The sequence below is a fragment of the Podarcis melisellensis genome (genome assembly GCF_964234715.1).
Source record: "Podarcis melisellensis genome assembly, chromosome: 8".
Lineage (NCBI taxonomy): Eukaryota > Metazoa > Chordata > Lepidosauria > Squamata > Lacertidae > Podarcis > Podarcis melisellensis.
Window position 1 is genome coordinate 37998986 of NC_138540.1, and position 24417 is coordinate 38023402.

The 24417-nt window shown below is 45.6% G+C and overlaps 2 protein-coding genes across 3 annotated transcripts in view; both read right to left on the bottom strand.

Moving 5' to 3' along the window:
• Positions 1-24417, bottom strand: part of LPCAT2 (lysophosphatidylcholine acyltransferase 2) — a 35418-nt gene that overhangs the window by 7577 nt on the left and 3424 nt on the right. The window contains exons 2-11 of the mRNA XM_081924056.1: positions 17608-17747; positions 16037-16254; positions 14489-14601; positions 12714-12774; positions 10789-10847; positions 8258-8292; positions 6428-6482; positions 3904-3986; positions 3210-3335; positions 2562-2715 (exon numbers count right to left, since the gene is read on the bottom strand). Coding sequence (XP_081780182.1) covers positions 2562-2715; positions 3210-3335; positions 3904-3986; positions 6428-6482; positions 8258-8292; positions 10789-10847; positions 12714-12774; positions 14489-14601; positions 16037-16254; positions 17608-17747 — 1044 coding nt within the window. The remainder of the gene's footprint in view (positions 1-2561; positions 2716-3209; positions 3336-3903; positions 3987-6427; positions 6483-8257; positions 8293-10788; positions 10848-12713; positions 12775-14488; positions 14602-16036; positions 16255-17607; positions 17748-24417) is intronic.
• Positions 217-2479, bottom strand: CAPNS2 (calpain small subunit 2). 2 transcript variants are annotated; one of them, XM_081924107.1, is made up of 2 exons: positions 2004-2465; positions 217-1952 (listed from the first exon to the last, which is right to left on the bottom strand). In XM_081924107.1, exons 1-2 carry the CDS (start codon positions 2101-2103, stop codon positions 1183-1185), a joined length of 870 nt encoding a protein of 289 aa, XP_081780233.1. In that variant the 5' UTR covers positions 2104-2465; the 3' UTR covers positions 217-1182. The 2 variants fall into 2 exon arrangements, with proteins under 2 accessions (XP_081780233.1, XP_081780232.1); XM_081924106.1 differs by having other exon boundaries at positions 217-2479.

Consider the following 24417-nt stretch of genomic DNA (forward strand, 5'->3'; position numbering starts at 1 on the left):
CTCTGGTTTAAAGTAAGAAGGCATTAAGAAGAAATGAGGTATCGCCCAGGGATCTGAAGCCCTGGGCTCTATTCTACTATAAACATCAATGAGGGTTTCCCCACACCCTCCCAGTTTTCAAGTTATTGCATTGCTGAGTGCAAAGATAAGTTTCTCTCACCCCCCGCCCCTGGTCATACCAAGCTGCAACATGATCAAATAAATGGCAGAAACCTCTTTCTTTGTTGTTATGATCCAAGTTTATTCGCCCTTATTTTCACCCCTTCATAGCCATGAATTAGCCAAATATCTACTTTGTCACTGCTTGCTTGGGATTCAAATGTGCCCTTGGGCAAAATGATGCAAAACACTGAACAAAAGCTAAGGACTACAACTCTGCTCAGCTTGCAACTCACTCTCCCCCCCCCCCCACTACCCATTCCTGTGTCTAAGTTTACAGCATTCCAGCTAACAGCGGACTTGGGTGGCCGAGTGCCAGTCACGTTTCAGAAGAGGAACAGCACCACCCAAAAACAAGCTAGCGAATATAGAATGATGAGGTGTCTGTTGGGGAGGGGGAGAAATGTAAATGGGAGATGGCATGGGAATGGGAACTGGTCTCCGCAAGCCCCTGATGGTGTACAGTAAACATCTGCAGAGGGGAAAGATTTGAGGAGGATTTTTTGGGAGGGGGCAGGGGTTCTGGCCTGCACCATACAGCGATGCATTTTCCTGCAGTATAACTATATATCAGAGACACCCCACACCCTTCAACACATGATTGCTGCCTGTGAAAGCAACAGTCTTCTCTGCCCAATTTAGACACTTTTTAAAATACAGTTTTGGTCCTAGACACGAGTACAGCTTACACAAGAAAAGTGTATGCATGCTCCCAAAATGATAAACAATGCATTTCTAAAACACACCAGCCATTTTCATTACCTAAACAAAAACACTTAAAGGAAAACTTTGCAAACCATAGACAACAAAGCTAAATTGAGCACCTTGAGTAAAGCCAGATGTAAGTGTACAACCTCCCCTACCTTGCCTATTTCCCTGGCAAGCCTAAAACGTAGCGATGGCACGAGAGTCAGCCTCGTTTCCAGAAAGAAACAGAGTCCAGCTATGTAACTAAAAAGTAGCGCTTGCAGCCTGAAGCTGGGAATGAGTGCCGGATTCTCCTCCCTGCCCCCTGGGTTGCTTTCAAGAGTACATGGTCAACTGCAGCCAGTCCTGGATGTTCATCTGGACTTTGCCATCGCCAGCCCTGTCCAGGGACTTGAAGGCTCGGAACATGCCATCCAGGCGCACCAGGCAGCTGATGAAGTTGTTGAAATCCATGCTGCCATCTTCGTCGGCGTACCGGCGGATGATTAGTGCGTAGATCTGCTCATGCAGGTGAAAGCCGGCGGCCTTGAAGGCATCAGGCAGCCGGGCCATTTCAATGGTCCCCGCCGGGCCCATGTGCTGCTTGAAGACGCACTGCCACTTCTTGATGTTGTTCCACAGGTATCTGAACTGGTAGAAGTCCAACTTGCCCGTGGTGTCGCTGTCCATGACAGACACCATGCTCCGGCAGGTGTCCAGGCTGAAGCCCCCGCCTTTCAGGTCCTGGTGCCTGGCCATCACCTTGTTGAGGATTTCCATCAGCTCCGTGGGGCACACCTCCATGTCGTCGCCAGCCAGCTGGGCAAAGAGGCGGCGGAACTGGCGCATCTCCTCACTCTCGTTGGCTTCCACATTCGCAAAATGGCTGCGGGGGGTCGGTGGCGGCTCGGGAGTGTACTGAGCTGCCGCTTCGCTGATGAGGTTGACGATTCCCCCGACAATCCCCACAATGTTCCCCGCTTTGTTTCCGCCACCTCCTCCTCCTCCTGCCAAGAGCCCCCCAAGGCCTCTCACCAGGGCTCCCCCAGCACCACCTCCACCTCCGAGGCCTTTCATGAGGGCTCCACCAGCACCACCGCCACCTCCTCCTGCAATGCTTCTCAGTAGGGCTCCGCCAGCACCACCACCTCCTCCACCTCCTGCAATGCTTCTCAGAAGGGCTCCTCCAGCGCTACCAGCACCACCGCCACCACCGCCACTGGTAGCGGTGTCCAACAAAGCCTGAACGAGGAACATGGCGAAGACTCGGAGAGACCCAAGCACCTTCCAAAAAGCTTCGAGGGTGTCTGAGGAGAGCACAGTTGGGTGTGCGCTAGAAGAGCAACTGATCTGTCAAAGCAATTACCGCCTGCCATGCCCATACATGTCGTCTTTCACAGCTGGAATCCATGGGCGTTGCAGGACTCCGCCCTCTGCTGCTGCACACGAACAAAGGCAGCTGCTTCTCACAGTGCATTGGCAGTTGCAAACCCTTTCCCTGGAGACACCAGACTCTTTTTAACCTCATTCCCCCCCTGTGCCTCCTTCCTTGCACTGATTCTATGCTGTCCCCCTGCTCGCCCAGCAAAGCATCATCTCTCCTCCTTATGGTAAATTTGGATTCTTTTTATTAAAAAAGAAGACTGCATGAGGATTGAATTACAAGCACAGCTTCTGCAAGAAGGATTATGGGGGGAGTGGGGAAGCATGCTTACCCTGTCAAATAGGGCAAACAGCTGTTCGAGAGCATCTGAGACGGGCAGCTTCAGGTAGTTGGCAAACTCCTCAATTCCAATCCTGCCCCCTTTGGAGGTGCTGGCGATCGTAGCAAACTGGTCCAACTGCTCTCTGACGCTGTCCCATTTTAGACTATTGAAAAGGAAGAAAGAGTCCAGAGGCCCCATTTGCCATTAGTAAAGGCCACTGAGAGTTCAAAAGTAAAAGAAAAGTAGCAAAGTAGCATGCTCCTGTTCATGGCTCCAGCCAGCCAGCTCCATTCCATTCCAGCCAGCTCCATTCCATGCTCCATTCCATTCCCCCTTCACCTTATGGTTCTGTCTCCCCCTTCCTACAGTCAGCCAGCATCCCAAGGCCACTAAACACACTCAATCTTGCTTGAGCTATTTTGGATTATCCCCCTGCCCCATTATTTCCCTTGTACATCTGTAAACCCTGGAGTTCTTTATTGTGCCTGGATGGATTAGCTACCCAAGGAGCCACATTCGAGTTTGCTATCCATATGCAGCAGGGACAGGGAGACCTGTGGCCTTCCAGATGTTGAATACAAGCAGAGCATCTTTCAAGTCAAGCATCCAACAGCCCACAAATCCTGCATCCAAATCAAGCAAAAGCAAAGCGCTTACTTTAGTTTCTTGCTGATTTTGGTGAATTCCACCAATCCTGCCTCCATGGGCAAGGTCAGCTGTCCGGCTGAGATCATCAGGCGGCAGTCTTCGTATGTGTGGTCCGTAGTGGCCACATCCAAAGCCCTGAAATTAAACATATGTATGACACCACTTTAGAAGGTAAGCTCATCTTCTTGTTCTAGGCATAGTAAAAGAACTGACTTTATAAACTAGTGCTATGCTGAAAGATTTCCCCACATTTTGGCTGGTTGTTTGCCATCAGTTAATGAGAAACAAAACTGCATTGAAAAATCCTCAAAGAGAGTGAAAATTTTGGTGACCTTCTCTTGAGTGTGATGCAGGGCCCTTGATATGCTCATGTTTCCTTTCAAGGCGGCTGAGGAATGTTTGATACACCATACATTTAAAGCACCGTACCACATAAAACAGTCGTGGCTTCCCCCCAAGAATTCTGGGAGCTGTAGTTTGTTAAGGGTGCTGACAGTAAGGAGACCTCTCTGTGAGTGACCCAGAGAGAAGGGATTTGGCCTAGGAAGAGTCCTGAGGGTTGGATAGAGAGGGTTGAAGAGTCTGGGGTTCTCCACCAATTATGTAGGGGCACTCACACAGGCTGGAAGGATTCAAGCCTGATATATTTTACACCAGTCACCTGCCGCCTTAAGGTAACCTTGCAAAAGGATTCCCACGTCACCTTGCCATTTTGTTACGGACTCCACTGGCAAAAAGGACTGGATCCTTCTTTTCTTCCTCAGATGGAATGTAGACTGGAAGAAACTGAAATAATAATAAAAATGCAGTTACACAAGCCAGTAGAGTCTTAAGAACCTGGGTAGGTTATATTTCAGGACTACAAAAATAAATGGATTTGATTTTGAATCCATTTATTTCAACAGGTCTAATGTTTGTCAATTGTTGGCTATCACCTGTATATCTATTTATGTATGCATATATCAAATCTATCAATGGGTCTATATCATATCAACTTTAAGCAGTCATAGCTTCCCCTGAAGCATCCTGGGAGCTGTAGTTTGCTAATCCTCACAGAGCAACGATTTCCAGAGTGGCATAACAATCAACCCCTTCCCCCCTCCAGGAGCTCTGGGAATTGCAGCTCTGGGGTCCCCTAGCAACTCTGAACACCCTTAACAAACCACACCTCCTAAGATTCTTTTGGGAAAGTCATGGTTGTTTCAGGTGGTATGGTGCTACTTCAAAAGTACAGTGCAGATTGGGCCTCTTTGTGTATGCATCCATGCAATATACAAACAGCTGAAATCTGCTGGGGAAGATAAGCAGGTCTGCCAGTAGATGGCAGCACATCCATATATATTAAAAAAGCAAAATGCTCAACAGCAAAAATTAGCTGCACTAAAAACCTCTGTAACCAGTGCTCCCCCCCCCCCAAAAAAATGTTTAGGGGTACTGTCATTTTCCTACTCATATTGAAATACTGCCCTTCAATGAGGCCAAACTTAGATTCACAAAATGTTTAGGGGTATGCGTACCCCCGGGACGTGGGTGGTGCTGTGGGTTAAACCACAGAGCCTAGGACTTGCCGATCAGAAGGTTGGCGGTTTGAATCCCCGCAAGGGGGTGAGCTCTCATTGCTCGGTCCCTGCTCCTGCCAACCTAGCAGTTTGAAAGCATGTCAAAGTGCAAGTAGATAAATAGGTACCGCTCTGGTGGGAAGGTAAACAGCGTTTCCGTGCGCTGCTCTAGTTCTCCAGAAGCGGCTTGGTCATGCTGGCCACATGACCTGGAAGCTGTACGCTGGCTCCCTCAGCCAATAAAGCAAAATGAGCGCCGCAACCCCAGAGTCGGCCATGACTGGACCTAATGGTCAGGGGTCCCTTTACCTTTACTTTACCCCCAGAAAAAAGCACTGTCTGTAACTATAACTCTTTAAATTAACTATAGCTCTTTAAATTGTTGCATTTCTTCTTTTTAGAGAGTGCACACACACAACGAATGGGATGGCTACTTCAACACAGTCGAGGCACAAGCCATTTTGGGAAGTTAGCATTGATTTCAATGTGTGGGCTGGGAGCAGGGTTAGGCTTCCTCTTTCCCCATACAGCTATACTGGACTTGGGGATATCAGGAGTGAGGGCTGGGGCAGAGGAATTGCAACAGTGAGGGCAGGCTAGCTGGCATGGCGCTGACCCCAGCATGTGTCCATGTCAAGACATGATCTACTATTTGAAGGTAGCTGCATAGTCTCTCTTATCAATAAGCAAGGCCTGGATTCACAAAATGGATATACGTTTTCTTCCTATATACATAAAAAGGTAAGGCTGTCGTTGCGCAGTTCGAAATGGAAGATTTTTAGTGTGTCATCAGAATTCTGATTTGCATGAAGCCACAGTAGGGGAAGGGAACAAAAGACGAGGTTGGTTTTAAAATGGTGGTTTTAAACAACATCAGAGGGTTGAATAAAGCAGGAGTGAAGGGACACAGCAGAGCTGTGTGGCTATAGGGGGAGCTTGAAGAAGCAGTGGGGATGTGAGGGGGCTGGGTTATGTATAAAGGGAGGGGGTTATGTCTTGGGAGGAGGTGGGCTTTTGGTGCAGGGTTAGCTGGGTTGGTGAGCAATGCAAGTAGGGATGGTGGCCCCAAGCACTACAATAAAAATGGTAAAAAAAAGGAAATACAGTTTGTTCCTTTTTCTGCAAAAGGGAAGGAGGAAGGGGGGATACTGAAGTTTTAATCGATTTCAGCATTTCTCACATCTTAACCTGCTAAGCATCAACTTTTAATTTTATTTATATTTTTCAGTGTTACATTTTTCAAAATCACATTCACATTAAAATAAGCATTTCCCCATCCATATCTTTCTATAAAATAAACCAATCGTTTACGACTTCCCTTCTTCACCTTCCCTGGTTCCTTTAATTTTCTCACCTGATCAATGTATCTTTCTCAAACCAAATATTTCCAATTATTTTGGCAAAGGCCAAGGGTTAAACAACAACAACAATTTAACCATTGGTGTAGGGCTGTACGTGCTTTTTAAAAAGAAAAAGAACATGAGAGATTATTTAAAGCACAGGATTGGGGAGAGGGGCAAACCCTCCAGGTCCAATTTAGCAGGGAAGAAGAGAAAGGAAGCTTTTCTATCATTGCTCAATGTCAGTTCTCAAACATTTGCAAACTAATTGCTTGCAAACTAATCAACACATTCAGGTTTAAAATAGCAGCATTTCTCTGGTTCTCACCTCCACTTCAACTTTTGTAAACAGCTGGCACAAAGTCAAGACTAATGCCTCCTTGCTGGAAAAGAATTAAAATAAAACAAAGGTTGCAAACCATTTTCAAATCAATCCATTTAAATGTGACATTTAAACAGCCAAGTTTTCAAATGGACATTACAAATAAAGCAGATCTAAAAAAATGTAGAAGGCTCTTGTAATGATAATTAGGCTTTGCAATGAAGTGTTTCACATCCTTGCTACAGCCTTGAGATGATAGGCTATTTAATACTTTTTAACAATTTATGCAATCTATGCAAGGCCTTTCCAGAGTGGCCGACAAGCTAAATGCTGTAAGCAAAACAGCATTATTATGGATGAAGCTGAAAGGAAAGGGGCTTGTTTAAGACTCCAGTCCCCATGGGTTCAAGTTATGGGTATGGTTCTCACAGTGGCCCGGGGGAAACCCGCAAGCAGGAAATGAGCACAGCAGCATCTCTCCCCTGAGATTTCCAGCAACTGGTTTTCGGAAGCATAGTGCGTCCAATCATGCAGGCAGAGTGTAGCCACCACAGGTAGTAACCATCATAGGCGCCGACTCCATGGGGCCTGAGGGGGCCCGAGCCCCCTCAAAAATTCGTTTCGGGGGGCTCCGCCCCCCCAATAATTTAAAAAAATAAGCGGCGGCTCAGCTTGTCGGCCAGCTCGTCGGTGGCCATCGCGAACGAGAGGCGAGCAGCAGACGAGCTGATCCGGCCCGAGCGCGCCTCCTCCCGCTCGCTCGCCCGCCGCCGGCTCCGCCCCGACCCACTGACTGGGCGCACTGTGGCGCGGATGGGTGGCCGCCGGACGATGCCTGCGCAGGAGACGCCCAGACAGGCTGGTACAGCAGCAGCAGCAGCAGGAGGAGGGGGTTTCTGCTAAGAGTCTCAGTGGGAGGAGGGGACGCCTGACTCGGAAGCAGACCCCCCCCGCCCGCGCGCATCTGCCGCGTGGCCAGCCCGAATCCGAGCTGTTCCTACCCCGCGCCGCGCCTCCATGGCTCTCTGCGCAAGGCTGGGAAGCCAGCCTCGCCGAGTCTCTCCCAGGAGAAGCGCGCAGACGACGGCAGCACCTCCCGCCCCACAGGGGGCGACGTGCCTCTTTCTGCCCCGGGCCCGAGCAAGAATCCCCGATCGCCGCGGGAGAGGGTGGGCGCGCGCACCTAGCAGCAAAGGGAGCAGACGCCAGTTCCTTTTGCAGCAGCTGCAGATCGACTTCCACGTGGGGTCTCAGCTTGTTCCTAATGCTGATCATATGACTCTAAAATACTTTTAAAAAACTTTAAAACTCACTAATTTTCATCTAAAATTTAGAAAACTTTCCGGGGCAGGACCCCGGTATGGGCCCCCCCAATATTTTTTATAAGTCGGCGCCCCTGGTAACCATTGATAGCCGTATCCAGGCTACAACCCATCAACAGTCCTGACTGCAAGCTCATTGAGTGCTTTTGCCTGTCCTTGAACTTGGATAATGTTTCTGGCTTACGTGGATGGAGGACAGGGAGCGAGGACAGGAAGGGATGAGTGACCGAGTTAATGTGTTGCTCCACCAACTTTCGCTTCTGGCCTTGCTCACTACCAGCATGTGCCCCACCCCAAAGGTTGCTCAGAAGGGAACATGGCCCTTGGGAGGAGAATGCTTCCCCACCACTGCCCCATTAGTATACAATTGCTGCGATATAAACCTTCTGAACCTTCTGAACAAGGCACCCATGTCTAAAGATCTGTATATGCAGCACATACAAAGATGCTGCAACTACTATTGTCAACAGCCGCCGGCGATAAGAATGTTTGTCATTAGGGTGGTGCCACTTACAAATTGTAGCCCTGCCAAGTCCATGTCACGGTATCCTAGAGGCAAGCAAATAAAATAAATGAATAGTTATAAACAGCTCGTTGGACAAATGGAAAGCAAAGCACAGCCGAGACCAGGATGTGGGCGTGATTTGCTAGCAAGTCTCTAGCAGGAAACCTGTGTTTCTCCAGAGGCTGTGGACTAAGTCTCACCATCCTTGACCACTGGTCACACTAGACTTGGAATCTAGCAACACCTGGAGGGCCACAACCTCCCCCCCATCAGATGGAAGAGAGGAGAAGACACAGGACTCACTCCGACAGCTCCATCAGGCCTCCTCTCCCTCAACAGTCACATGGGGACATGAATATCACTAGGCTGCCTCAGTGGGAGAGGTGGCCAGCAGGACTCACTCACTCCATCAACTTTGCCACAAGGCCACCTTCATCAGGCACCTCCTGCCCCTGAACTATGCCAACTGGTCATTATAAGAACAACTATTTAAGAACTGGTGCCAGAATTTGACCTCCCCATCCATCATCCCCTCCCCTCTCCTTCTACAGTATGTGGTGTTTTTTCTAGGTTATAGGTTATAAGCCTGTGGGCTGTCTTGTTTTAATTGTTTGTATATAAGTCAGTCTGGGAGCCCCTTTGGCTGAAGATTAGGGGTACAAATGCTCTAAACAAACAAACAGCAAGAGCAGAAACCGGTTTGTGGCTCCTGACAAGGGATGGGGGAGAAAATTTGATTCTGTTTGCACCTAAAGCAAAATTTATCACATTTGCACTGTCCAAAAAAATACAAGGACCGAAATGCAGGCATCTTTCAAAATTCGCACTCATCTGAATTTGGCAGTGCCTGTCAATCTTTGCAAGAATGCATGTGTGGGAGGGGAAATGTGTGCACTAAAATGCATTAGTGAAAATGACATTCAAAAAAGGTGTTATGTTAAGAGAAATTACTGGTGAAATGTGTACATTCATCAAAACAACATTATAAAAGTGTGTTCATGTGGAGAAATTCTTACTATCACTTTGAAGAATTTTCATGCAGATTTATTTTTTTAAGAAAACATAAATTGGTGCAGAAATGTAGAAAACCTACTTCAAGAATGGAAAAATGAGAAACCAAGAGGGCTGGATCTGGCACATCCTCCCATCCCTACTGTGAGCTAACAGACAAGGTACAGAGCGCCAGACCCAAAATTTCCAAACCATAACATATAGTATGACTGGTGAGACTCTGGCCCAGCGAGGCAAATGCAGCCCCCCCCCCCGAGTCTCTCCATCTGGCTCCTGCTTTGAACCCTCCTTGAATCTTTCTGTGGGGTTGGAATGTGTTCTTGAATGCTGAAAAATCTGTTTGCCTGCTTGCCTGAACAATAGGGGGAGTTACCATTCACACCCACTGCTCTGCTCACTTTTGTCTCTGACCCTGCAGAAGGAACATATCCCCCAGGCAATGGTTCCTCAGCCCTAACACGATATGAGGCAAGACCGAACAGGCCTGTCATGTTCCCTCACAGGAGCAAATGACTGTCGTTTACTTAGATGTGGCAATGCCAAGAGGTTTAACTTGCAAAAACCACTGGTGGAAAAGCTTAACCAGTTTCCTGCCCTTGGTAACGGTGGTGTCTGTGGTGAGAGGATGGCAGAGTGTGCTCTCAGCTGTATTTCAGGTGGAGTTTTCTTAGTCAGCAGGCAGCATGACAGAATGCATAGAGGGAGCCTATCTTGGGATAGTTCACACACCCAAATGGTGGTCTGCATGTGTGAATGGGCCATCACAGACTCAGAACCACAGGCAGAACGTTCAGATCACCTCAGGCAAACAATGCTTTTAGGGGCCTTGTCTACACTATACATTTAAAGCAGTATCATACCATCTGCCAAAGAATCATGGGAACTGCAGTTTGTTAAGGGTGTGGAGAGTTGTTAGGAGACCCCTATTCCCCTCACAGAGCTGTAATTTCCAGAGTGGCTTAACAATCGCTCTTCACAGGGGACTCTGCAGGGTCTCCTAATAACACTCAGCACTCTTTACATACACTTTCTGGAGGTTTTTGGGGAAATCACAACTGTTAAAATCAGAACAAAGCAGAACTTTAAATGTACGTATAGTGCAGATGTGGCCATAGTTTGTATCAGGGAAATGGATCATTCTAGAGGGATTGCAACAAGTCAAGACATTTGATTTCTTAAAGGGGCGGGGAATCTTTTTTCCAGTCCAAGGGCCATATTTCCGTTCTGGCAATTTTCTGAGGGCCACATGCCAGTAGTGGGTAGGTGGGCCACAAGCAAAGCAAAATGTGTTAATAACACTCTTTTCTATTCTCTACCCAGGCAAGCAAGGGGCATTATCAGAGTTCAAGGACTTGTTCCAGCCAGGTAGAAACACTCAAGAGGGATGTAAAGCATGGGCAATGAGGGGTGTGGCCTGCGAAGACTTCTTTGGGCCAGATAATGAGTTCAGGGGAGCCACATTTGGCCCCCAGGTCTGAGGTTCCCTACCCAACTTATTCTATCAATAAAATAATTGGGAGGGAACTTACCAATTTATTTGGATACCGAAGGAGCACTGGTTGAACAGGAACGCCAGGAATAAAGGCCCCTGGAAATGGAAACCAGACAAGAAAAATCACCATGGGGAGAAATTACGTGGACTATAGTTTGTGCCTAGGAATAATAATCAATGGACACCACCAACAAAAACCATTCAGTTTAACATGTTGAGTTAAGGGCTTTCCATGTTCACTCAGACACCCAAATCCCAGGAAATCACAACTGTTAGGGGCCACATCCTTAACAGACTTGTTATTGAGATCCATATGTTGGTGGATCTACTACTGGACCAGTTTCCTGATCAAAGGTAGATCACAACTGAAGTGCTATCACCAAATATGTGGTCAAAAATGAATTGGGTCTCCTAAAGCATGTCATGCTTAAAAGGTACATCCCAGGTTGAAGAATGAAGACCATCAACCTAGGCAAATTTGATAGTATGGGATCCTGTCCCGGGGCCAGTTTCACCACTACCTTGGATCTGGGTGGCTATCAGAAGGAGAGTAGAGGGATTCAATGTTCACTGGAATAGACAGCTGAAGTCTGTGGAACTGAAGTCTGGGCTTTAAAGTAGGAGTCGGGAACTGTTGGTCATCCAGATGTGGCTGAACTCCCAGAACCTCTGGCTATTGGGCCAAGTTTTCTGGGGCTGATGGGAGGTGCAGATTGGCAACATCTGGGGAACCAAAGGTTCCCCATTCCTATTTTAAAGATTGCAATGGGGGGAATGAAATTCATCAGATAAAGCATACAGTTGCCACCTAAATCCCCTTTCTGTTTTGTTCTAAAGGCCCTGTAACAACAAAGTGCAGATCGGTTCCAACTCCCTAGGCAGAAAAGCACACCAACACTTTTGGTTGTCTATTGTCTTTTGGAAGTCTATTGTGTTGATGAGATCTAGGCTCATTTCTGAACTGTACCGCTTCACACCACAAGGGGAAGCTCTCCATATGAAGAAACATTCCTCACTTACAGAAGACAGAACGTTGCCTTAAACCAAGTCAGATTACATCTATTCCAGAAACAGGCACATTCCAGTATTGTTATTTAGTTTTCTACAAGAACCCCAAAGGATCTACCAACCAGAGCCTGGTGTAATAGATATACAGTTGGGATTAATGGGACACATTTGAGCCCAATAATACATTTTTTTTCCAGTACTAGAACATCACTACCTTGCATAAAAAGTTCACTCCTGATAAGGAAGGAACTGAACTCATATTCCAAAGCAGACTCTCCTGATTTGATCTAGGCAGATCATGTGTTCACTGCTGTTCCTATTCAGAGTAGACTTGGAATAATTCCATTGATTTCAATAGGTGTACTCTGAGGAGGGCCAGCTAGTGGGTGGTGCTGTGGTCTAAACCACTGAGCCTCTTGGGCTTGCTGATCAGAAAGTCGGCAGCTTGAATCCACACAACAGGGTGAGCTCCTGTTGCTCTTTCCCAGCTTCTCCCAACCTAGTAGTTCAAAAGCACACCGGTGCAAGTAGATAGATACCACAGCAACGGAAAGGTAAACTGTGTTTCCATGCACTCTGGCATTCATCAAGGTGTCCTGTTGCTCCAGTAGAAGTTTAATCATGCTGGCCACATGACCCAGAAAGCTGTCTGTGGACAAACGCCAGCTCCCTTGGCCTGAAAAGAGAGATAAGCGCCTCAACCCCATAGTCGCCTTTGACTGGACTTAACCTTCCAGGGGTCCTTTACCTTTACCTTGCAACCCTAGAACTCTGATTCATGGGTCCATTTCAGAATCTGTAGCCTGGAGGATTGCTTTGCAATGCATTAGAGGGTTATGCACTTCCTCCATTCCTCTGAAAAGGTTCATGCTTTAAATGCTTTTCAAATGTTACACACTCCCTCACCCCCCTCTAGCTTTTCAGGAACAATGCATCTGACACAACCTTCCTCACCTTGTTTAAAAGTGATCAGACATGAACGGTTTGTACATGTACCTTCTGGGAAAATTAATACCTGGGATCAAAAAAAGAGAAGACATGAATATTCCATTAATTTAAACTGTCCCACAAATTCAGCAATTCTTGTTCGAGACTCATTTGCCAATGGTTCCTTCAGATAGCAATGGGGGGGGGGAGGCGCACGTCTTTCTGAACCTTTCTTTCTTAATCGTTGGGTCATAAGATATTGTTGGACTCAAAGTCCCATCATCTTTGATCACTGGCCACAATGGCTGGGGCTGATGGGAGATGCCAGATGCTGAAGAGGGCTGTTTGGAACAGTGGCCAGGGAAGACCCTACAATAACAGAAGCTGTAGTGACACTTCAGGAATGCTGTCCTGTTTCTTGCAATACATACGCTCCAAAATCTGATGGAAGAAAAACAGGAACACCTTTATAACACCCTGGTTCTCAAACCATGGATCACTGTCAGAGCTTTCTGCCTCCATAACCCTGATCTAATTCCGCCTCTGATGTTCCATTCCACTTTGCATATGCCATATCTGCCACATATTTTGGAAATGTGTTTGTTTGCTATACATTTGGACACCACTTAAGATGCCATAACCAAATGTTGCATGATGGCTCCTGAGATAGCAGAGCAGGTTTTTTCCTATGTCTGGATATCATTGGACACCATTTTGAATCAAGATGGCTGACAGAACCTTTCAAACCTGCAGTTGTTGTTTTCTTTAAATCACTTTATTTGCTTTGGGGGTGGGGAACCACCCAATATGCATTACCAAAAACATGTAAGGAGCATATAGCTAAGAGCATTGATTGAATCTATGTTGTGCTGTAAAATATTTGTGCCTCTTTACTTACAACCAAAATTATTTTTGTTTATTAGTGTCACCTTACACAGTTGTTCCACAAGTCTGCATGTGGATGCCAGTTATGTATTTTTGTGCTACTTGTTTAATAAGGAGATAGCATATCGTTTGGAACTTCTTTTCTGTCTTTTTTTGAAATTCTTCCTGTCATTCACCTTTGGTGTCAGTTTTCAATGCAATTTTCCGAATTTGCTGATACCATTCAGACAGCAAGTTGTCTCCTGAAACTTACCAACTTCTACCTATTGTCAAGCGTGTCATGGATAGTAAGAATTGTAATGAGCCCTTGTTTGTAATGTTTTGACTTTCTTCATCAAATATAGATAACTATGCCACCCTGGGAACTAAGTCCAGTATCCGATCCATGATAAGTCTCACTTCATAATATATATCTATATTTTTTCCTGTATCTTTTCACAAAATCACCACTTAACGAAAATAGGCACCTGATTCTCCTTAAGCTCTCCAGCATAGTGGGCTATTAGTACTTAAGTACAGGGAATCAGGTACCATCTATGAATAATTTTGAATGAGTTATCATTCAAACCATAATACTATGAGTGGTTTAACAGGAAATAGGGGGTCTCCTAATGACTCTCAGCACCCTCAATAAACTACAGTTTCCAATATTCTTTGGGAGAAGCCATTAATATTTACATTTGCATGGAACTGCTTAAAATGTATAATGCAAGTGAGGTTAGGTCAGCTGTTTACCTGGACTCCTACAGGGCAACTGGGCTCTCTCATTTATGCTTACAACATCCTCCATTTATCTCAGATGACTCCTTACAGGTGGCATCATTCATTTCTCAACATTTGTCACAAAGAACCTGGAGGAGCAATTTGCACAAAGATGGTTCAGATTTTCAGCAGCTAAACCATCTTAAAAATCTTACCTGGGGCCATTGCTCCCCTGAAGTTGCTCGACGGGTTATTTCTTTGATTGTGTTCCTCCGAGAATCAGGGTCAACACGGGATACCACAACAGGCTGGAGAGCACTGAGGATCCCTGTTTAATAGCAAAAAAGAAGGAAGGAAGGAAGGAAGGAAGGAAGGAAGGAAGGAAGGAAGGAAGGAAGGAAGGAAGGAAGGAAAGAAAAGAAAGAAAAGAAAGAAAGAAAGAAAGAAAGAAAGAAAGAAAGAAAGAAAGAAAGAAAGAAAGAAAGGATTCCTATCATTTCCAAGGCCCATCCACCCACCCCAAAAAAATCTAAGAATTATTCATTGACCCTAAGCACCAGTCAAAATTGGTTTATTTATTAAGAACATTTCTAGACTACCTCCCATATCATGTGTGGAGGAGATGGTATAACAAAATTAAAATACCTAACCAGAACTTTAGAATACAGAGAGGACCTGAGGACAACAGCAATCGCCGCACTTGTCCTGAATCCTCCAACATTCCAGAGTCGGAGTTCTAGAGTGAAGAGAGAGGGAGGGGAAAAAACTGTCCTCTATCCACTTCCTCTATGCCATCTATATTTTTACAAACTTAAATGATGACACCACTTACTAATATTTTCTCTAAACTAAAAACTCCCAGATGTCACAAGCTTTCCTCACAGAGGAGTTGCTCCATCCCCTTGATCGTTTTAGCTGCTCTTTTCTGAACCTTTTCCAACTTTACAGTATCCTTGCTGAGGTGAGGTGACTAGAACTGTACACAGCATTCCAAATGTGTTTGCACCACAGATTTGTATACAGTGGTACCTTGGTTTAAGAACAGCTTAGTTTCTGAACAACTTGGATTAAGAACACTGCAAACCCAGAAGTAGGTGCTTTGGTTTGTGAACTTTGCCTTGGAAGCAGAACATGTTCTGTTGAGTGCGTTCCATTTGTAAATTGAGTCCCCTGCCGCTATGGGAAAGCACGTCTTGGTTTAAGAACTCTTTGGTTTAAGAACAGACTTCCAGAACACATTAAGTTTGTAAACCAAGGTATCACTGCAATGGCATTGTGCTGTCTGAAGTTTTATTTTCAATTCCTTTCCTGGAGATCCCTAGCATGGAATTCACCTATTTCACAGCTGCCATACACTGGCAGGCAGGCCAGATCCTGAGCTCCCACTAGTGTCATTTTAATGGATGGCTAAGGGCTACCCTCCTGTCAATCAGATGATGTCACATGACTTTATGTCAAAGGAAGGAATCTGGAGCGCAGTCCTGAGTTTACCAACGCATGGGTGACAAGTTGGCATGTCAAAACCAATGGCCACACTGTATGCAGCTGATGGGAGCTGGGAGTCCAACAATGTCAGGAGGACCAGAGGAGTCTCCATCTCTTTTCAGAATGCTGCATCATTCTGGATTTTGCTCTGTGATCCAAGAACTCTACCATCTCATTCCCCTGTGTGTGTTTTTCTTGTATGTGTGTGTGTGTGTAAGACCAGTCTTAAACTGGGTGAAACCAGCCTACGTTCCCTCAAGCCTCGTAACAACACTTACTCCCAAGAATGGGCACAGAGAGATTCTCTTGCCTAGACACCGTCGATGGCAAGCCTGCCAGAACACAGACGATCCCATCGAAGAAGCTCGAGTGCGGTGCTGCAGTAAGGATTGGTGCCTCCTCAGGACTAGCTACTTCCCCCTTCACTTTGACTCGGAAGCCCATCACAAAAAATAAGGCACGGCCTAAGAGCGTGAGGCTGGCATAGCATACTTTCCTAAGGGAAAACAGAAAAGAAAATTGGGAACCTCATTACTTCACTCATCACCAAGATCACTACCCCTAACCCTGGAGAGAAACTAGAGGACCAGACAGAGAAGCTCGGAGGGCCGCAATTGGCTCCCCGGGTCTGCAGCTCCCAACACATGCTTTGTGGTGTTATGTACACTGGGAGCACCATATAAACGAATATATATGACATTTTTAAAATTCACAAAGAGCTTAGCCTGCATTACTAACATTAGAATAGGTTGCTGGATCAGGCCAATGGCCCATCTAAACCAGCATCCTGTTCTCACAGTGGCCAACTAGATGCCTCATCTGGGAAACCCATAAGCAGGACTTGAGCACAAGAGCACTCTGCTCTCCTGTGGTTTCCAGCCACTGGTATTCAGAAGCATTTACTCCTGAAGGAAGAGGCAGAGGCAGAGCAGAGCCGTCACGGCTAGTCGCGTCACTGATAGCCTTGTCATCCGTGAATTTGTCTACCCCTCTTTGAAAGCCACTGAAGTTGGTGGCCATCATTGCTTCCTGTGGGAGTAGGCACCATAGCTTAACTGTTCACTGTGTGAACAGTCCTTTATTTCATCTGTGCCAAATCTTTCAACATACACAATATTGTTGCAACCCCCTCTCAGGTACATCAGTGTTATTATTATTTTATTATGATGACAATTACATTGGTGACTATTACCACCATCATTCACTTTACATAGACTTAGGCAGCAATCCCATACACAAAATTGGATGAAAAACTGGTAATATTCAGAAATGCACATGTCCCACAAAAAAACTACAGGGAAAACAGCTGCACACGTTGAAAAACAAATAAAACATATTAACCCCCCCCCCCCATCAAAAGAGGCACACCAAAAGCCTTTCTTGTTATTTTTAACTGGGAAGGACACAGGATCTCGTTGTGTGCCAAGGGGCAGATCTGATGGTGCCATATGAATATGCTACCAAGTTAAGGTTCTTGCAAATCTCAGTGCTCCAAAAGACAAGGACATTCTAAGCTATGGTTCTCCCACATTGAGTTCTACATCACAGAGGCAGTAAAAACACTGGGCTGCCTTGCAAAATGTGCTGACCTACACAACGCAACCCTCAGTTTGATGTAACTTACATCCCTAGGCAATGTTTTTTAGGACTGCAACCTCGGGTGCCATGTAACCACTCTTGTTTCCTGGAAGTCCATGGAGAGATACTGTACCCATGATTGTGGAGGTTGTTTCATTCCAGGATGAGGACAAAGAGGTCCTTGCAAATAATGTGCAAAGCAGTTACAATAACAAGTCCTGCTTTATTCAGCAAGCCTTCCCTGTTAAGAGGTCCTCAACAGCCATGTTACCTTTGCCATCCCAGAAGTGGCTTAGTCCCCTTCTCAGGGGTGCAGGAAGTTGCCAGGACTGCAAACGGCCAAGCCACCAGCAAAATGAAGAGCATGCATAGGACACGGAGAGGGACCAGAATTAGCCCGAACAAGAAAGCCTGGAAAATAAAGAGACAGAGTTAACCAGTGAGCTAGGCCACAAGTGATGTTTCAATTCACTTGTTTGTTTCCAAAGGACACATGCCAGAGGTACAGCGGTGATCGCATCTACCAACTCACTAACAAACCACTGATAACCTAGCTGAGCAGCATGGCATAAGGATTTGAATCCCCAATCAGCCATGAAGCTCACTGGATGATCCTGGGACATTCACATTATCTGTCTCAACCTGACTTGAACGAGGCCCAGATCCCTTGAAATGGGCCTGATTTCTCACAGGTTTCATCATGTATTTTAATTATGCATGCCTATCCCCCCCCCCCCCCCCGTAATTGGGTTTATACCTGTAAATGGCTTAGAAGATTCTTTGGCAACTAAGAAGTATATAAATCAATAACACAATAACCTCAAAATGATGTGGTTTCCAATAGAGGCTGCCTAGTCATCAAAGGCCAAGTAACCCAGTAACATACAGACATACAAGGAATGTAGTGGGCAAAAGTCCCAAGCAATTGAGTCCTGGTTTATTTAGGCATTGCAGAAGATTGCTTGGGGACAGTTCAATGGTAGAACATGCAGTTTTCATGCAGAAGGTCCCAGGTTCAATCCCTGGCATCTCCAAGTCGGACTGGGAAAGACTTTTGTCTGAAATCCTGGACAGCTGCTGCCAGCCAGTGTTGGCAGTACTGAGCTAGATGCTCTGCCTGGGTTGCTATAAGGCTCCTTACACCCTTAGAATTCTCAGTTAGTCTTTTGGTCACGTCCCAGGCAGAGATGTCTCTGGAAATAACTTGCTGGTTACCTAATCATTGACCATTTGCCAAAATACACAGAAAGCAACTTCCTGATTAGCATTATTTGACTAAGTATTGGCTCTAACATGGAACGGGATTGTTGTTTTTCCTTTTGGGTTTAAAGAAAGTGATAACTCAAAACAAATTTAATGTAAATATTTGAAGACAAACTGAGACAGCATTATGCATTGTTGTATACTTGGATTTCTGGTCACAGATGGCACACACAAACTGAAGTACAGTGGTACCTCAGGATACATATGCTTCAGGTTACAAATGCTTCAGGTTACAGACTCCGCTAACCCAGAAATAGTATCTCAGGTTAAGAACTTTGCTTCAGGATGAGAACAGAAATCGTGCTCCAGTGGTGCGGCAGCAGCAGGAGACCCAATTAGCTAAAGTGGTGCTTCATGTTAAGAACAGTTTCAGGTTATGAACGGACCTCCGGAACAAATTAAGTACTTAACCTGAGGTACCACTATAGGGTTCAAGAGCACTGACATATGTAAACTGATGTGAAACACACACCCCCCAAGGAGGTTCTGTGATGCACAGGTGTTTCATTGGCAGACTGATTCATGGTGCATGAGGCTGGACAGCTCAATCTAGTAGAGCATGAGATTCTTAATTCCAGGGTCATGGGTTTGAGCTCCACATTGGGTGAAAGACCCCAGTGGATCCTTCCAACTCTACGATTCTGTTTCTCCTTGCATTTTGATCTCACCTTTCCTCCAAGGAGCTCAAAGCGGTGTAAATCGTTATCCTACCCCCAACTCCATTTGATCCTCATAACAACCCTGTTAGGTTGAAAGGTGATGACTGCTTCATGGGTCACATAGGGATTTGAACCCTGGTCTCCAAGGTTCTAGCCCGGCACTCTAACCACTGCACCACCACCACTGCACGCTTCCACACAAACATTTGTACACGGGTAGAGCTACTTTGTACCTGTGCTTAGCGTAACATCTGAACAAGCCTCAAGTCAAAACCCCTGCCAAACTTCCTATTTCTAACGAGCCAATTTCCCTCTCTCATATTTCGCAGCAACTAGGTCTGCAAGGACAAAGGCAGAATAGGATTAGTTAGAAGCCCAGCAGATCACAATACACTAAATTTACTTAACTAACTCAGGAACACAGAAAGCGACCTCACACTGAATGAGAAACTTGAAAGACAGCAGCAAATTTCCCTCCAAATTAAAACGAGTGCAAAGGAGCAAGTCCGCACAGGGGCAAGACAGGTAAAAGGAGTGTCTTTATGCCAAATAAGATAACGGGCCAATTAGCATCCCTGACAAGTGTAACAATTATTATTACATAATAATATGTAATATTATTACATACGCCCTCCCACCAGATGTCAAAGAGAACAACAACTACCAGACTTTTAGAAGACATCTGAAGGCAGCCCTGTTTTATGGAAGCTTTTAATGTTTGTTGCATCACAGTATTTTAATATTTTTTTGGAAGCCACCCAGAGTGGCTGGGGAAGCCCAGCCAGATGGGCGGGGTATAAATAATAAATTATTATTATTATTATTATTATTATTATTATTATTATTATTATTATTACTATTACTATTACTATTATTATTATTAACTTGCAGCTAAACCAGTAGCATTTCACCTTCAAAGACTGTGTGTCTCATCATCTGATATTTATAGGAGAAACAGCAGAACGAAGTTCTGAGGAAGTTGTGAAATTCTCTTCCTGTGAGGTATTGAATACAAGTTTACAGATTCACAGAGAAGCTTTGGATATTTGGTGCAAAAGGCTGGGGCTGATGATCTAATGGATGAAGCCAAAACAAGGGGGTGGCTGCCCCCTGATTTGAGGTCAGCTTACAGAAAAATAATCACCATTTCCTATCAGTACAAAACATTTGTAGCGTCTTCTCATGAAGGTCAAGAAAGGTTAGCCATGCAGTTTTGGAACACCAGGTTCATTTCCTGTTTTCGAGTTATTTCATCAGTGTTCTTTGAGGAAGTTTGGGTGGCCATGCCTACCTCCACTGTCAGAGGCAGCAATGCTTCTGAACACCAGGTGCTGGAAACTGCAGGAGGGGAGAGGGCTCTTGTGCTCTGCTCCGTTCTTGAGGGCTTCCCACAGGCATCTGGTTGGCCACTGTGAGAACAGGATGCTGGCCTAGATGAGCCACTGGCCTGACCCAGCAGACCTCTTCTTATGTTCAAAACAATGGCATCCTAAGGTTGTGTCTGATGTAAAAAATGTCATGCACATCAGGGGTGGAGAACCTGTGGCCCACCAGATTGTGATGGGCTCCAAATCCCCTCAGCCACAGCCAGCATGGCCAATGGTCAGGGGTGGTGGGATCTGGGAGTCCACCAGCACTTAGAAGGCCACAGATTCCCTCCCCCAATTCCCTGATGTGAATTCACACCCTGGCTGTAAACAATGATGCTTGGGCCTCCCTGAGGAGGAGAATCAGCATTATCTGGATGCATTCACAAAGCAGCTCACTCCATCTTCCCCACTTTGCCCTAACTGTTAATTTCCACATTATATTTGAGCTTTCACGCAAAGTAAAAGCCACTTTCAGAAATACAGTGGAATATAGAGCAGGTTTAGCCCTCATTTCTGTGTTATTTGCAAATGGATTTATCCTGGAAGCCGGTAACACTGAAATGAACGCTTAAAGTGTGCTATATTTCCACTATATTTGCTGAAGTGGCTTTTATGTAGTATGAAAGCTGAACTATCATGTGGAAATTAACAGTCAGGGGGACATCAGGAATACAGAATAAACTGCAATGCAACCTCAGATTACCACCATGACAAAGCACACAACTGAAATTGTGGAATCCACAAGACCTCCATTTTGAAAAATGGGACTTTAAAACATGCACACATGAGATTCAATGCCCAAAATAAGAATAGCAACCTAAGAAGAGCCCTGCTGGGTCAAGCCAGAAGCCCATCAAATCCAGCACCCTGTTTTCACAGTGCCAACCAGATGCCACTGGAAAGCATTCACCCAAGTGCAACAGCCTTCTCCACACTTATGAGTCCCAGCAACCGGGTGGCACAGAGCAAGCCACATGTGTGAAGCCACAAATGCAGATCACTTCTGCCATTCATCACACTCAAGCTTGGAGAAATGGCATATTCAGGCGCTTATCAATTCTAGCAGAATATGAGCTGTATTTATTAATGAAGCTGCCCAGGCCAAAGAGTCTGCCAATTTCAACACACTACAGAGAAGGACTTGACTGTCTTCATGGAGAAGATTTGTACGTATATCCCTGTAAAAAGGACCCATGCATGAAGAAGCCTTTCCTCATATGGAGTGGCCTCTCTTCTGATCCCTGAAGGCAACGTTCGGCCAAACCTGCTGAAAAATGGAGCAAGAAGCTATTGGCTTCTTTTTGCTGTTAAAATAAATCAAATAAATCAAAAATTATGTTTCTGGTCTCTCAAGCAACATTTTTACAGAGCTTTTAAAATAATTGCTTTCCTCTAAATATGGTACTGAACATGAAGTGAATTACAGTCTTTGCAGTCTTTTGGAGCAAAAAGTAATGCAAAATTGTCTTAGAACATTAATGAACGTTTACAACACTTCTTCAGAATGTCAGGTTATACCTGCTCTTTGAGGAAACATGTTGGTCCTGCAGCCATATGAAAAACCTGTGATCTTTGGCGGTAAATAGGTAAATAACATTTCACCTCGAACAGTATAGGGGAGTATGACCTCTGTAACCAACAGCTATCACCAGCTGCAGCAACAATGGATCCAGTTTCATACACAGAGCAGGGGGAAGAACAACCTTCCCTGTGCATAGGAAAAACTTAGCATTCTGCATTGAAGAGGTGGGGAACCTTTTTCAATCCATGAAGCATTCTGGGGGCTGAAGACCAGTGGTGGGCGAGCCAGAGGCAACAGTGGGTGGAACAATTGACGCTTTAAAAATATTTGTACAAGAGGCTCTGATCTAGCCACTGGAAAGTCAAAGATTTACACCTTTCCATCTTCCATCCTGGCAGGGAATAGGAACTATCGCCATTCAAGGACACATCCTAGCCAGCCAAAAACTCTCAATGAGGGGGCACAGCAGGCTGGTGAGGGGTGTGCCTTGGGCAGAGTCCCAAGGTCCACACATAAATGACCCACCACCTCTGATATATTAGGAGGGTACTCAAAATATAAACACCCTCAATCTGCATTTTGGAAGTGGTTTGGTCCTGAAGGGACTGTCCCAAATGCTTTCTTGAACATTCAAATCTGCTGATAGGTCCCCCCCAAAAAACATAATGCCACCTGCTGCTGCACTGAATTCATTTGCACTGAGAACATCCCTTCTGCAGGTCATGGTGAAAAAAGCAGAAGATCTGCGGGGTGGAAGCAGGGCAGGGAACAGGCTCTGCTTTGATAGCCTGGGTTTGAAAACTGTGCAGTCTTCCTCTTTGCCACCAAGGCAGATATGCTCTGGGTACTTCCCCATAGCAGTTTATTGTGGAGTCTCAATGTCACATCATCTTCACCAAACTGTCACCCCATATTATGTTTCCATTTAATCTGTATAGATTTAAAAAAAAGCCAAAACCCTGCAGAAACAGTAAATCTGGATTAAACTGGTTAAAAATACATTGAAATCACTTAAACGCATTAAGAGCATCTAAAAAACAGTCAGATGCCCTGGAAGATAGCAATTTCAGAAAGGAGGAAAGAAGTATCTCCCAGTGATCAGATACTGGGCATGTGGAAGGGCCTCCAAGGACTGGAAGGGAAGTGGTTTATCTTAGCTTTGAAATTACAAGATAGAAGCACTACACTTCTCAACGAAACGGAAGGTGGGTCCGGAGTGGAGAGGTTTCACAGGGCTGGCTGGGAGTCAGCCCTCTTTTCCGGCCACATAAAGGAAACACACGAAGTTTCATAAGCTTCCTCTTTGCTCGTCTAGTTCTGTTGGCTGGGTTTGCATGCCCTGTGCCCCCACTACTCAGTTTAGACTGCAACGCAACACATACATAGGATCATAAAATTGTAGAGCTGGAAGGAACACGATGGGGCATCCAGTCCAACTGCCAGCAAAGCAGGAATCACAGCCAAAGAATCCCTGACAGGTGAAGTCCCACTGAAGTCAGTGGCACTTACTTCCGTGTAGACCTGTATCAGACTGCGCGGTAAAGCACTGATCTGCTCAGACATGCTGCAGAAAACATTCCATGGGCATGATTTAGATGCTCTGGATCAACCTGTCATCTTCCTAGGATTAAAATGACCTCAGAAAATGTTGGCAGGGTGCCTTTCTTCAGGGTGTAGTTCAGAGGTCCACGGCAAACTAGCAACATGGGAACAACCTTAGAAAGCCACTAAGGCAGAGGTGGAGACTCTGTGACACTGTTTGTGTGTTTGTGTCCCCCATAATTTTAAGCAGGGTTATTCCCTACCCCACTTAAAGAATTTGGCAATAGAACACAAGGCTTCCTGTATGCAGAGTTTGTGGTCATTCACTATGCTACAATGCTAAAAACAACACAGGTTACTTCCAGATGAGTGTTGGCTTAGCGTTCAACACAATTTGCTTGTGCAAAGTTTGCAGTAAGGTTACACGTGACATCAGACGTTGAAAAGATAAGAAGAGCCTGCTGGATCAGGCCAATGGCCCATTTAGTCCAGCACCCAGTTTTAACAGTGGCCAGCCAGATGCCTATGGGCAGGGCTTTTTTCCTTCTGGAACTGAGTCCCTGCACCTCTTTGTTGTGTTGTGGAGCCAGAGTACAGCCATCATGGCCAGAGCCAGTGTGGATTAGTGGTTAAGAGCAGTGGACTCATAATCTGGTGAACCGGATTTGATTCCCTGCTCCTCCACATGCAGCTGCTGGGTGACCTTGGACTAGTCACACTTCTCT

What these genes read in the sequence shown, in the direction of transcription:
- CAPNS2 (XM_081924106.1), bottom strand. Translation starts at nt 2,103, where the DNA reads ATGTTCCTCGTTCAGGCTTTGTTGGACACCGCTACCAGTGGCGGTGGT.